Below are 14,078 nucleotides of genomic sequence, written 5' to 3'. Positions count from 1 at the left end.
TCGTCATAATCAGTAGAAACCTTGGGCTCTACTAGCAGAGATCTGCAATAGAGCAAAATCTTGATACATAAGGCCATATAATGTGAAGCTAATTAAAAGGACCTCCAGGATATTGAAACAAAAGCCATATAATGAATGATTGTTGTCCTTAATGTACTATGTTGTCTCTCATCTCCTTTGCTGTCCCTTGGTTATCTCATATTGGTATAGTATCTCACTTTGTTATCTGATATATTGAATTTATTTGTATTTGGATATTTGAAATTTGATAGGGAAGGGGGGAAAACCAAGACGGGTGGGGGGTGTGGGGGGGAGGGAAATGGGTACCAAGACATGTGAAAGGGTATCAATGTATGTGAATTAATGTACCTTCTATCTGGCAAATATCATGTAACCCTTTTACTAATTACAATAAAAAAAAAGAGACTTTCATGTACCAGCAAGCCTTTTAGATAAGGGTCCCAAATGGTAATTTGCATGGGGAGCAGATCGACATCCTTTATAAGAAGTTTGCAATGTAGTAGTACTGTATTAATGAAATTAGAGCTATTCTTTTTTTTTTTTTTTTCCCAGTCGTGGGCTTGAGCTCAGGGCCTGATCACTGTCCTTGGACTTTTCTAAAGGTTAGAGCTCTACCACTTGAGCCTCAGCACCATTTCTGCCTTTTTTCTATGTATGTGGTACCAAGGAATCAAACCCGGGTCTTTGTGCATGCTAGGCAAGCACTCTACCACTAGGCCAAACTCCCGGCCTGAAATCAGAGCTATTCTTTACATATCTTGGGAAAGCTAATGTGTCTGATCTTCTTTCTTTTAAAATATAGTAAAATAATCATTGAAATGAGGCTTTAAAAATAATTCCAACACAATGGAATTCTATGCTGCTGTCAGAAAGAACGATATCACCCAATTTGTAAGGAAATGGAAAAACTTAGAAAAAATCATATTAAGTGAAGTAAGCCAGACTCAAATGGTTTCTCTCATTTGTCATAATCAGTAGAAAACTTGGGCTCTCCTAGCAGAGATTTACAATAGAACAAAACCTAGAAGGCCATATAGGATGACACTAAATGAAAGGATCTCCAGGATATAAAAACAAAAGCCATATAATGAGTGATTGTTGTCCTTAATGTACTATGTTATCTCTCATCTCTTTTGCTGTCCCTTGGTTATTTCATATTGTTATACTATTTCACCTGGTTATCTGATATGTTTTATATGTGAGTATTTGGTTATTTGAAATAGGATAGGGAAGGGGGAAAAACAAGATGAGGAGCAGGGATGGGGGGAGGGAAATGGGGACCAAGACATGAGAAAGGTTATCAATGTTTGTGAAGTAATGCACATTCTATCTGGTGAATGTAATGTAACCCTTCTATTAATTACAATAAAAATATATGGAAAAGAAAAAAATAATTACAAGTTAAGAGAGCACTCAATTTTCAATACATAAAGAATTTTCTATTTTCTCTTGTGTTAGCATTTTGTTTTAAATACTTTGAATTATCCACAGGCACACTTCAACCAATACCAAGTTGAAGCAAGGTGATCTAGTTAACATCATTCCTCACATTGCAAATTCTGGACATGCCTATCTGTATGGGCAGAAATTATAAGTTATATAAATTGAATGCAGATTTTTTTCATTATCAATTTATATACACAGCTAAGCTTCATATTAATGAGTAATTACTAAAATTGGAGTCGGTTTATATGTAACATACATAGCCTCAATAGAACATTTAGAAATAAAATAGAGAAGTCCCAAACTTTAATGTAAGAATCAATCGAGTACTGTTTATTTTCCTTTTCATTTCTTCTTCTTCCATCCAAGATTTTGTGTGAATATTGGTTTCAGATACAGAGGGAATGTGCTGGTTCCTTATTCTGGTTTCATCAATTATTGTCCATGGAAAAGTTACTTAATCTGACAATATCTAATATTTTATACCTGTAAAGTAGATATTGTAATAGCAATGGTATCTACCTAAGAATCTTACTAAAGTAATTAAATTATATAATAAATGCAAAATGTATATCCTCATTCTCAATACAATTAAGCACTATAATTGCAAGTTAATGCTTCTGTGGCAAAGTACCCCAGATATAGTTTCATGAATTTTTTTCTGGAAAATGGTTTTAATTCTGTCAATAATTAACAATAAATAAATCAAATTCACATATCAAGAAAAATCTATTTTACTCATGCCTTTCATTCAAGAATTGATTTTAAGAATTATTCTCTTCCACTTGTATTGTTAGGCAAAATAACTTTCCCACTAAGTTTAAGAAATATTTTAGATGATTTCAATTGTTCAGAGGCAATGAGAAATAACTTTTAAATTGAAATTGGACTTATTTTTAGCTAACAAAGAAAAGTAAATCTCAGTGTATATATGTATAATTTTTCTGGATCCTTATCCACTCAAGGTAGACTTTATAAATCAATATTTATTGAGCAATTGCTTACATCTCAACAGATTCCATTTCAATAGTTCCCAAATAGGAGCAATTGTATAGTACCAGAAGATACTTGGAAGTATCTGGAATCATATGACCAATGGTCCTTCAATGCACAAGACATCCCTCACTAATAAAGAACTATCCATCATAAAATATCAGTAACGTGTCAATATCGTTTTCTTGGACAAGGAAAAGTACAAGATATCATTTCTGCTAATAACATATTCATAAGTGCTTATCAGCCAGGTGTGGTGGGGTTAGCCTATAATTCTAGTTATTCAGAACAATCTGAGTCTGGCATTGGGGAAAAAAAACCTGCACGATTATGACTGTTGTCTTTAATGTACTATGTTATCTCTCATCATTTTTGCCATCCCTTGGTTATCTCATATTGTTACAATATTTCACCTTGTTATCTGATATATTTTATATGTGCTTAATTGGTTATTTGAAATTGGATAGGGTAGGGGGTAAATCAAGATAAGCAGGGGGAGGGGAGAGGAAATGGGACCATGTCATGAGAAAGAGTATCAATGCTTGTGAAGTTATGCACCTTCTATCTGGTGAATATAATGTAACCCTTCTATTAATCACAATAAAAAATTATTTAAAAAAACAACCTAAAGCAAAATAAGGGGTAGCAGCATGGCTTGGTTGTATGGTATCTACCTAGCAAGTGCAAGGCCTTTAGTTCAAACACCAGTGCTGCAAAAAATAATGTTCATTAAGTAATGCAAAAATATTTGCATTGATGCCCACTAACACTGCGATAGAGTTGTTTCATTCTTCTTTAGCAATGACTGGCTTTGCAAAACAATGTGCACATATTATTTGGATATAATTATGTGTTTAAATATACCTCATTTGTCTTTAAAATGCCATTATAACTTCTGGGTTACAAAGGATATTAATTCTGTCCATAAAAAGTTAATACAAAAATAAGCTATCAAATTCATAACAATAATTCCAACCCCTGTGATATTGTTATTTCTTGAAGGGTTTTTTTGTTGTTTAAATGAAGATTTCATGGGTAACTATTGAGGGAATGCTGACTTCACTGACATGAGTTCATATTGGTGATAAGATATAAGACATATTACATGGATATAATCAAGTGATATTTACTGACTGGGAACCTTTCTTTTATATACATTGAAATGTTCCATGTTCATCTCCTGGAATTAGCTAGTTATATATGAGAAAATAACCAATATTAATGGCATTTTCCTCTGGTTAAGAAGTTAACAGTTGTGTTGTTGGATTCTCATCTCTTTTTGCACACAGGAACATTTTCCTTCATCATTTTCTAACCTATATATCAAAATGGCATTTTATGTTGGACTTTTCTCCTAAATTTTTTGATAGCAATGTGTGTGTGTGTGTGTGTGTGTGTACATATGCACGCATGAACGATTGAATGTATATGTGTGTTTAGGTTTCCACTTAACGTTCAGTGCCAAAGCTACAGTACTTATACATTTTCTAAATGTGTTTTAAGCAATAAGTTGTACAACATTTTTAGAACATGTGTTAAGCTATTTCTCTAAGAATGAAGCTCTTAACAAAACATAAGCACTCTGCATGAGATCTTAGCAGCAAAGTGCTTAAAAGATAAAGTAAGAATTGGTACCATGGGAAGAACACCAGCTGTAGAGCGCACAGGTCCATTATGAGAAGTATGGTAGTGGGTAGGGAGAAAATGATTTAATCAGGAGTAAAACCAATTTTATTATAAGGGCACGCAGGGGGTGTGGCACCATAGTGAGAGGGACATTTCAAAATATCTGACAGATTTCAACAATGTGAAAACCCTGTTCTTTAAAGTGACAGTAAACCCCATCAGGTCTCCCTTTTTGATGCTATTGTTAACAGTTGACTGTTTAAAGCTGGCCTGCTAAGATGCTGTCGGCCTATTTCTATAGTGGCTAGCCAAATAAAAGACTAATTGTTGAAATACAATCAATCAAAAATGATTGCAGGGCAGAAAGAGGGTCTCCTCTGCTGATTTTGTTGTGGATCATATTATTGTGTTATGACTGAGGTAGGAATGAGGATTGAAAGGGAAGAAGAAAATAGCTCATCTGAAATAAACAAATCCACCTCATTCCCTCCCCCACCTTATTTTTTCCCTCAAAACATGCTACTGTGAAGGAACATCACTTACCAGCCTTGGAAATAAGAGTACATTAGGGGAAAAAATAAGGTTTGATAGTAATTTGGGCTAATATTTTTAAAGGATATGAATACTATTAGCAAAACAGTTCATGCAGAGAATCCCTACAGTGACAGTTCTCAGCTTTTCTTACATTTTTGGTGCAAAATAATCCTAAGCATTCATAAAACTAACACCAAGAGAGCATGTAGTTGTTATCTTAAGACATTGGTAACAAAACAAAATTCAACATGACCAAAAGACCTGTTAAATGCTCATCAGACTTCTCTGTTTTTAGGTTTCATCCCAGACTACCTCAAATGATTAGCTATTGTTTTCTTTAAGCCCACAATCCAAAATCTATTCCATGTTGCTCATTGAAAAATATAAATCCTATGGATCAATAGCAAGGCCTGTGTGTCATGTTTCCTATTAATTGTATGTAAAGATGTCACTTTTAGATACAAATGCATCCATTTCTTGTGTGAGAAAGATTCCAGACTTCCATATTAAGGGTGAAAAGGTAGATGGTAATTGCCTAGCAGACTTTATTTCTATTAAATCTTCCTTTTTGGCAATTATCATCTTTAGTATTTCAGTGTTTCAGTTCAGTCAGGGTACCCAAGCTAACAGTTTTGGTTTGTAAAGAGTTGGGAAGCACTTGTGGGTTTGTCTTCAGTGAACTATCATTTTTTTGACAGCTTTGCATAGCCTATCATAGGCCAACAGGGGTCTGTCTAATATTGTTTCTGGGCACATTTTCCTCACTGTGATGAAAACTAAAAGAACAAAACAAAAAAAGAGATTTTTGAGTCAGTAAGAAAGAATTAATATCCTTTTTTGCTCAGTATTCCATTCCTTACTGACGTTATATTCAGGCAAAAAAAAGAAAAAAGAAAAAAAAAAACAGAAAAAAGTGTTAGCCCCTTATTCCCTTGTACATAGCAAGGCTAACACATGTAAAGCAATAACTCATTTTCTATTGCCATGTTTAGCATATGTCTCCTGTTGGCTCAGCAAGGTCTTTAGGCCGGTCCCTTGAGCCAGCCATCATTGGCAACTCTTAGCCCCTCAGCCTCAAAACCAAATCATGTTGAGCTGTGATGCTAATTTTCATACTGATGCATTATGGGAATAAATGTATCTGACATACTGTGTCAATGGCACTGTCTCTTTTTGTCTCTTGTTTTTTTGTGTTAGCTGCATTCCTACAGATGGTATTCCATTCAAAATGTTCCCTTCCTAAGGAAAAAAAAAAAAAAAAAAAAAAAAGCCATGCACAGCACCAAACCTCTAGGTACAGAAGGCTGTTAACGGTTGCTGATGATAGTAGGCAAACATTAACATAATAATTAGTGTCTTGTAATTGTTTCATTAAAACCAGTTGTTCCATTTCTCCTCGTGTTTTCCCAGAAGAGAAGCTGAATTTGGACGACAGCCAGTGGGAGGACATCCACGTCGTCACTGGAGCACTGAAGATGTTTTTCCGGGAGCTGGCGGAGCCACTCTTCCCTTACAGTTTCTTTCAGCCATTTGTGGAGGCGATCAGTAAGTACCTCACAAAAGGAGCTGCTGGTGCCATAGGCTGGCACTATGGAATTATTAATTATCTAATAAGAATGATGATAACACACACAGAGAACAATGTTTCCAGTGTTTCCTGTCTGTCATTTTTAGTGGCCTGTATTTGTATCTGGCCCTGTAATATTATCTAAGTTTTTTTTTTGTAAGAAATTATTTAGAAAAAATGGTGATAAAATCCTATTTAAAGTTACCGAATTTAACTATACTTTCTCAAGGGAAAGTAGCTTCTCATGGAATCTTTCAAGGGTTAACTTTTGAATGACTTATTCCCTGACTCCATCCTTTCCAAATGATGAAAAAGATGTCTTAAAGAGGAAATATAAATAAATTAAATAAAGTGTTTTAGGAAATTTGTGATAAATCATCAAGGGAAGCATTGTGTTCTATTGGCTCACTTATTCTTCACTCATCAAGACTAGAAAACAACTATTATTTGCCTAGGAGGACTTTAAATATCAGATTAAGTGATGACAAATTTCTTTAATGGATAATTTAATTAAGGGTGGGTAAGTTACGTCACTAACTATCCAATTCCTACTCTATTAATTTCTTATTGACAAAATAGATATCTCATTAGGTACCAGGAAAGGAATTAGTGGATGAATGTATGAGTGAAAACTTTTTTCATGTGCAAAAAAAATGATATTTTGAGGCATTGTGAATCAATTAATTTTTGTTTTTGCTGAATATCCTTCTACTAGAAAGGCTCCCTAGAAAGGTAACTGTAAAGATATCTATAATTTGAATATCTTAGGGTATATTTATGATAACTGTGACAACTTAGAAAAAAATTTCCTTGCAGCAAGCTGATAGAAGGAGAAAAGATAGCTGGGTACAGTGGCTCACACCTGTATTCCTAGCTACTCAGGAGGCTGAGATCTGAGGAGTGGAGCTATGGCTCAAGGGATAAGGTGGTAGCTTTGAGCTGAAGAGCTCAGGGACAATACCCAGGCCCAGGGGTAAGGTGGTAGCCTTGAGCTAAAGAGCTGAGCAACAGTACCCAAGCCCAAAGTTTGAGCCCCAGGACCAGGAGTTTGGCTTACTGGTAGAGTGCTTGCCTAGCATTTATGAAGACCTGGGTTCAATTACTCAGTACCACATACATAGAAAAAAGCCAGAAGTGGTGTTGAGGCTCAAGTGGTAGAGTTCTAGCCTTGAGAAAGTCCAAGGACAGTACTCAGGCCTTGAGTTCAGGCCCAGGACTGGCAAAAAAAAAAAAAAAAAAAAAAAGTTTGAGCCCCAACACACACACACACACACACACACACACACACACACACACACACACACACACACACGAGGAGGAGGAAAGACAAAGAAAGTAGAAAAAAGTAAAATTTAAAAGCCTATTGCCCTGGAGCTTCATTAAAGTCCTAAAGAGAAAAATCTCCATGAATATAATCTCTTTATTAAAGTGAATCTTACATGGCCGTTTGTAGGGTGCTCATTAGTCCAAGTTGGGAATTTGGGGGAGCCTAATTTGAAGAACAGTCCCTTAATGTGCTCTTTGATTACATATTTTTAATTTTTTTTTCCAATCCTCGGTTTGAGCTCAGGGCCTTAGCACTGTCCTTGGGATTTCTCAAGCCTAGAGCTCTACCACTTGAGCCTCAGAACCACTTCAAGCTTTTTCTTTTCTATGTATCTGATAGTGAGGAATCGAACCCGGGTCCTCGTACATGCTAGGCACTCTAGTGCTAAGCACTCTACCACTAGGCCAAACTCCCAACCCAAGATTATATCTTTTATTCACAAAACTCTTCACATTTGTTCAAAGCTCTGGTAAAGTATTTAATAAAAGGGAATGAAAAAGAGGAACTCCTCCTATTGCTTGTTCACCATGTTTGATTTTGTTGTTGCCATCTCTGTTGTTTCTTGATGTAATGGCAGAATTCTCATTATGAATCTGAGGAGAGACTGACATTCTTATTTCTTATCATGATTTTTCATTTTGCCAACATATTCTACTTCCCATTTTGAAGAGGAGGAATGACAGTAACTGAAATTCAATCACCTTTGGAATTCTCTGTATAGTGTCTTACACCTTACCTATTGCTGAAATAGAAGGAAAACTTCATCCACAGATTCATGTATTTCTAAGAATTGTATGATATTACCTTGAAGAACTTTGGTGTGTGGCCCTAGATTGTGGAATCTTAGAGATATCTTTTGGGCAGAGTCAGAAAAAAAAATACAGGTGAGATATTTGGATGGATAGGGCTGCTACTGCTCTAACTGGCAAGGAAGGAGCTTGAGGTTTCTCATAATTTTGTTCTTCTGATACTACAGTTATTTCATGTTTTATATTCCAATATTTTTCGATCTTGTTAAAATGAAGAAAGAAAATAAAGACGGTGCAAGTAGAGAAAACAGGGATACATAAACACACATGCTTTTCTATCATTTTATTCTGATATTGAGTCTTAGCCAAATGCAAGAATCATAGACCCCTCACATGAAGGGAGAATTTCGGTAGGAAAAAGTCCATGAGAAAATAAGAGGTACAGATGCTAACAGTGTTTCCACGTGAGTTGTGTTAGGAAAATAATATGAAATAGAAGAAATGGGAGAGTTTTCCCTTTGTTCATATGTTAGGAAGTTATCAGTGCACGTTTCAAGAAGAGCGAACAGAAGGTATTTTGTTTTTAAAATAGTTTTTTGGACCAAAAACAAACATTAATATCATAAGAATCTTCAATTACCATAGTTATCACATGTGAAAAGACTCAAAGAAGTAACAAAATCACTCAACTTTACTTTATATTTCATAATCCAAATACTGAAGTAACTCTTCTGAAATTCTCTTAGGGGGTGGATACAATTGGATCATCTATAGGTTATTTCATAGAAACTTAACCAGTGATGACAAAGGCTTAATTTTCTGTTCAGGGCAGGAAATAACAGGGGTTATTGTCTTAGTGTGTTTACTGATATTCATGTGTTGAACTCTAACCTCCAAGGTGATGCTACTGGGAAGGGGTGGGGAGTAAGTAGGTGTTTTGATACAAGAGCCAGAGCATTCATGATGAAATTAGTGACTATGAATAAGGCCTAAGATAAATATTCCCTATCATGTTGTGGACACAGCTCAAGGTTTTTATCAGTATCAAAGATAAATCATTCTAGAGCACTAAAAACTGAGCTAAAAAAAAACAAATAAACAAAAACAAAACAAACAAACAAAAAACAAGGACAGAACCAAAAGCAAAACCCTCTCTCAAAATTGTAAGTACATATATAAGCAGGCCCAAAGGAATCCTAGACTTTACTGTATATTATAATAAATCTTACAGAATCTATACAGTAAGAAGTTAATCAAATCCACGAGTTGAGTTTTTAACTTTTATAGGAAGGATAAAACAATTAAGTAAATTCACAGGGACAAGTGCATGTTTTCTGGATAGATAACACTTTGCCCTCAGTGTTCTATAGTTTTGAAGAAAATGTCAGGTAGAGATGCTCACATTCCTACCGGGAAAGTCCAGTTAGTTTTTTCATTTATCTTTCACCCCTTATCCTTACCCACCTGCCTACCATGGGTGGCTGTTCTGCCCCATCCTTTGTGGCTTCAGTTTTGGACAGATCAGTCCACTCTGGTTCTTGACTCCATCTAGGGCTACATTTCCTACTTTCTTTGCCCTTCCAACTTGGAGGAATGAGAGCCTTTCTCATTTCACTAATTCCTTAGTCTGGTCACTCTTAGCATCCTCCAACATCAACTAATTCTCTGTTTAAACTCTGAGGTTTCAATTTTTTTGGTGTGCAATGAACAAAATCTCATGCCTAACAATGCCGCATTCATTGTCTCATGACACGATTTCCCTTTTTCTTCTCACTATCCCTGAATTAGTTGTAAAGTCTTAACACTTTAATCCCTAGTTGAAAGATGAGTTAATTTTCATAGTAAAGTCAAAAGGTAAATTGATCAAAAGGTGTGTTATTTCCACCTGGAATTCCTTCTATCTGAGAAGGAAAGAAGGGAATTTTATTTCACGTACAAGCAATTAATAACCAATGCAATGTGCTATTTACATTGCTTTTTTTTTTTTGTGGGGCTTGAACTTTGGGCCTGGGTGCTGTCCCTAAGCTCTACAGCTCAAGCTACTGCCCTACCCTTGGGCCTGGGCATTGTTCCTGAATTCTTCAGCTCAAAACTACTGCCCTACCCTTGAGCCACAGCCCCACTTCCCATTTTCTAGTGATTAATTGGAGATAAGAGTCTCATGGTCCTTAGTGCCCGGGCTGGCTTTGAATGGTGATCCTCAGATCTCAGCCTCCTAAGTAGCTAGGATTCAAGTATGAGCCACCACACCTGGCTTTTACATTGCTTTTAACACTCATTATATGTAAGAAAGTTATTGTACACTCCAAGAAAAGTGAACAGAAGGCATTTACTTTTTAAAATAGTTTTTTCTGGATCAAATACAAGCATTAATATCATAAAAACCTGCAATTGCCATAGTGATCCCCTGTCTGATAAGACTCTTGGAAATAAAGAAAAAAATCCCTCCATTTTGTTTGATATTTCATTATCAAAGGACTGAGGTTATTGATCTGAAATTCTGTATTTAGGGTCAATGCAATTGGGTTATTTCATAGAAACTTAACCCACTGAGGAAAAGGACTTAATTTTCTGGAAATGACTTTCACTGAAGGCCTTATTTGTACTGTAAATATGAACTTGGTAGAAAAATACAGCTAGAGACATTTATGATACATTGTCCAGTCTTGTAACTAGAGGGCTGCATGGGGTCAAAGCATTTCCCATAGAGCTAAATCCTGGGAAATGCGCTAAGCTTATCTCTATTCTGATCTCTTTCTTTCTGATAACTACAGATCCAAAGGAAAGAGACAAGTAGTGTATATTTTCTGTCATAATGTCTGCTCTCTCTCTCTCTCTCTCTGTCTCTCTCTCTGTCTCTGTCTCTCTCTCTCTCTCTCTCTCTCTCTCTCTCTCTCTCTCTCTCTCTCTCTCTCTCTTTCTCTCTCTCCCTCCCCCTCTCTGTTCCTAGAAAAGAAAAAGCAAGGAAAAAAACTCATTTCTGATCATGGTTTTTCAATCGCTGGACTAAAATTAGTTGAGACGATTGCATTCACTTCTGGGGAGTTCTAAGGGAAAACCCACCATATGCCTTTTCCAGATTCTTCAGAATATCTCCCTTCCTTCACCTTCCCAGCCACCAGCCCTGGATCACATTGTCACTTTATATCACTCCATTCCCTTTGATTCCCACATCTCCCACTGCCATTCTTTCACCTCATCTTACAGTCTTATCCCAGTACTGTGATTTCAACTCATAACCTCAAGCTTACATGGCTACCTGGCTCAGTTTGGCATGCAAACAGTTAAATCGCATCCTCAGCCCAAAGTTTTACTATTTTGGAGATGGTTTCATACAAAGTTTTCTGTATGGATTGCCTTCTGGATCTCAGATTCTGAGTAGGTAAAATTTTAGGCATAAGCCACCAACACCAAGCTCATCTTCCAATTTATAGATTATTGTCATTAGAATGGACTTGCGTGGATAATCCAGGCAAATTTCTCTATGCCAGGGTCCTTAACTTAGTCTCAACCAGAGAGTGCCTTTTGTCATGCAAGTAACATGTTCACAGGCTCCACTAATAAAGTGATAGATACCTTTTGTTTGATTTTGGTTTTGTGCCTAGGACTTGAACTCAAGGCCTGGGATCTACCCATGAGCTTTCTGCTCAAGGCTGGTGCTCTACGACGAGAGCCACAACTCCACTTCTGGCTTGTTAGCTGCTTACTCAGAGAGAATAGTTTCACAGACCAAGATTCACACTGTGATTCTTACAGCTCAGCCTGTGTCTTTGAAGAGTCCCTTTTCCACTTGTCATACCATGATTGGGGAACACCTATACAAGTCACAATTGCTGACAATAATTCATTGATTTTAAGCTGCTTTCTCTCGAGGAAAAGATCGTCAGAGTTCAAGTGATAGTGTAAAACATGCACTGATCAGTAAATGCAGGATTACTTCCAGTATTTAGTTATAGCTTGTAATTTCTATTATTTGTGAAAGAAAGGATCAGTGATTTTCCTTGCACCTGGATAAAACCTCACTTCCTGAAGAGCTCTGATCATTTTATTCAAGTGGCCTTCATCTCAGCTCTTTTTTTTTTTATCACAAAAGAGTTCACACTTGGGTGTGTGAAGCATTGTACTTTCCCACAGTTGCCTTTGAACAGTGTCCCATATATTTCCCACAATGGAAATAAAATTAATACTGACTAGGGCCAGAATGAGATTGTGGCACTGGACAGGGAGATACAACCTGTAATCCCAACATTGGAGAGGCTGAGATAAAAAGGAGGATCACCAGTTTGAGGTTTGCTTGGACTATATGGGAGTCTTTGTCACAAAACAGACAACAACAAACAGACATTTGTGGTTCCAATTTTACCTTTTTCTCACCTTTTTATACTTTCCTATGTAAAATAAACATATATACATGTATAATGTTTATTACAGTTCATGTTGTTTGTACTCTTTATCATACATATATATCTGTGTGTATCTATCTATATATATGCAAGTGTGCATATATATATATGGATATATATATATGGATATATATAGAGAGAGATTTGGTAAGAGCCTGACAAATTGAGATATAAATGATGTTTTATATGTCTTCCATTTGAAGGCTGGTGAATGCATGCATTAAACACAATCTATTTTAGAGCCTTGTTTTTGTGAATGCTAAGGGATTAATCAGTAAAATAAATTATCAACAAAATATACATTTGCACAGTTGACTGAGTCTATTAGGAAATAGGGTATTAGAACCAAAGTAAGAATACAGCCTAAGCCTAGTCCTAAAACAACTCATACTCCCATATCTATGTCACATTGTTTTCACCAAACTACCTTTTCCATATCCCCATGCTACTTCTCTTTGGTTATCATGACATTTTATCCTTAAAGTAAAATTTCAATGGGCAATTGAGGCGAAAAAAGCAGTCAAATATATTTTAAAATATTTTCTTAACTTTATTGTGCCCTTTGGTCAAACTATTTCTGATGCACCATCAACTCCATAATGACATTCTTTGAGAAAAGAAACAGCTTGAAAAGGCACTTAACTAAAAAAGAATGGCTAAACATAAAAGCATAGTAGTGATAGATTACCTTAAAACCAGAAAAATGTAAAAGTAGCCCCTTCAAAGGGTCACCATAAAGAAACCAGTTACCTAAAAGTAATATAAATATCCTTATTGGACAGTGACTCAAGCCTGTAATCCTAACTATGGGAGGAGAAAACAGGAGGATTACAGTTTGAAGCCAGTTTAGGCAAAAAATTCCTGAGATTCTATCTTAACCACTATCTGGATATGGTAGTATATGTCTGTCTTTCCAGTTACAAGGGAAGCGTAAGTATGAGGATCTTAATTCTAGCCATCCCCGGCACAAATATCTGACACACAAAAAATCTAGTTCAAGTGATAGAGTGCCTGAAGACACTGAGTTTAAATGCCAGTTCAAAAAAAAAAAAAGAGTACATGATGTACATGATGTACACACACACACACACACACACACACCTATGTATCTATGATCTACATTCTATACGCATATAAATTTTATAGTGGCTTTCTAAAGTTGCTACTTCAAGATAACATTCTCAGACTTGGACTTTTTATTATGATTGCTTTCAAAAGTGGTGTGTGTGTGTGTGTGTGTGTGTGTGTGTGTGTGTGTGTGTGTGTGTGTGTGAATGTATGTGTGTACTAAAACAGAAAATTTTATAGTGGATGCCTAACTTGTCTCTTAATTCACTCTAATTATATTCATCATTAAATTGTAAAAAGAATAGTAGACAAGAGCCAAATGGTCTGCACAGGTGTCTTTTTGAAAT

The 14,078-nt window shown here is 36.0% G+C and overlaps 1 protein-coding gene across 3 annotated transcripts in view; it reads left to right on the top strand.

The window, feature by feature from the left end:
- Arhgap15 (Rho GTPase activating protein 15) overlaps positions 1–14,078 on the top strand; it is a 626,004-nt gene that overhangs the window by 491,607 nt on the left and 120,319 nt on the right. For all 3 annotated transcript variants that reach the window (XM_090343126.1, XM_090343125.1, XM_090343127.1), the window contains one exon: positions 6,028–6,162. In XM_090343126.1, the coding sequence (XP_090199252.1) occupies positions 6,028–6,162 (135 nt within the window). The remainder of the gene's footprint in view (positions 1–6,027; positions 6,163–14,078) is intronic.

Source organism: Megascapheus bottae, chromosome 12 (genome assembly GCF_031878675.1).
Source record: "Megascapheus bottae isolate mThoBot1 chromosome 12, mThoBot2.hap1, whole genome shotgun sequence".
NCBI classification, from domain to species: Eukaryota; Metazoa; Chordata; class Mammalia; order Rodentia; family Geomyidae; genus Megascapheus; species Megascapheus bottae.
This window is presented reverse-complemented; position numbering and strand designations above follow the sequence as displayed.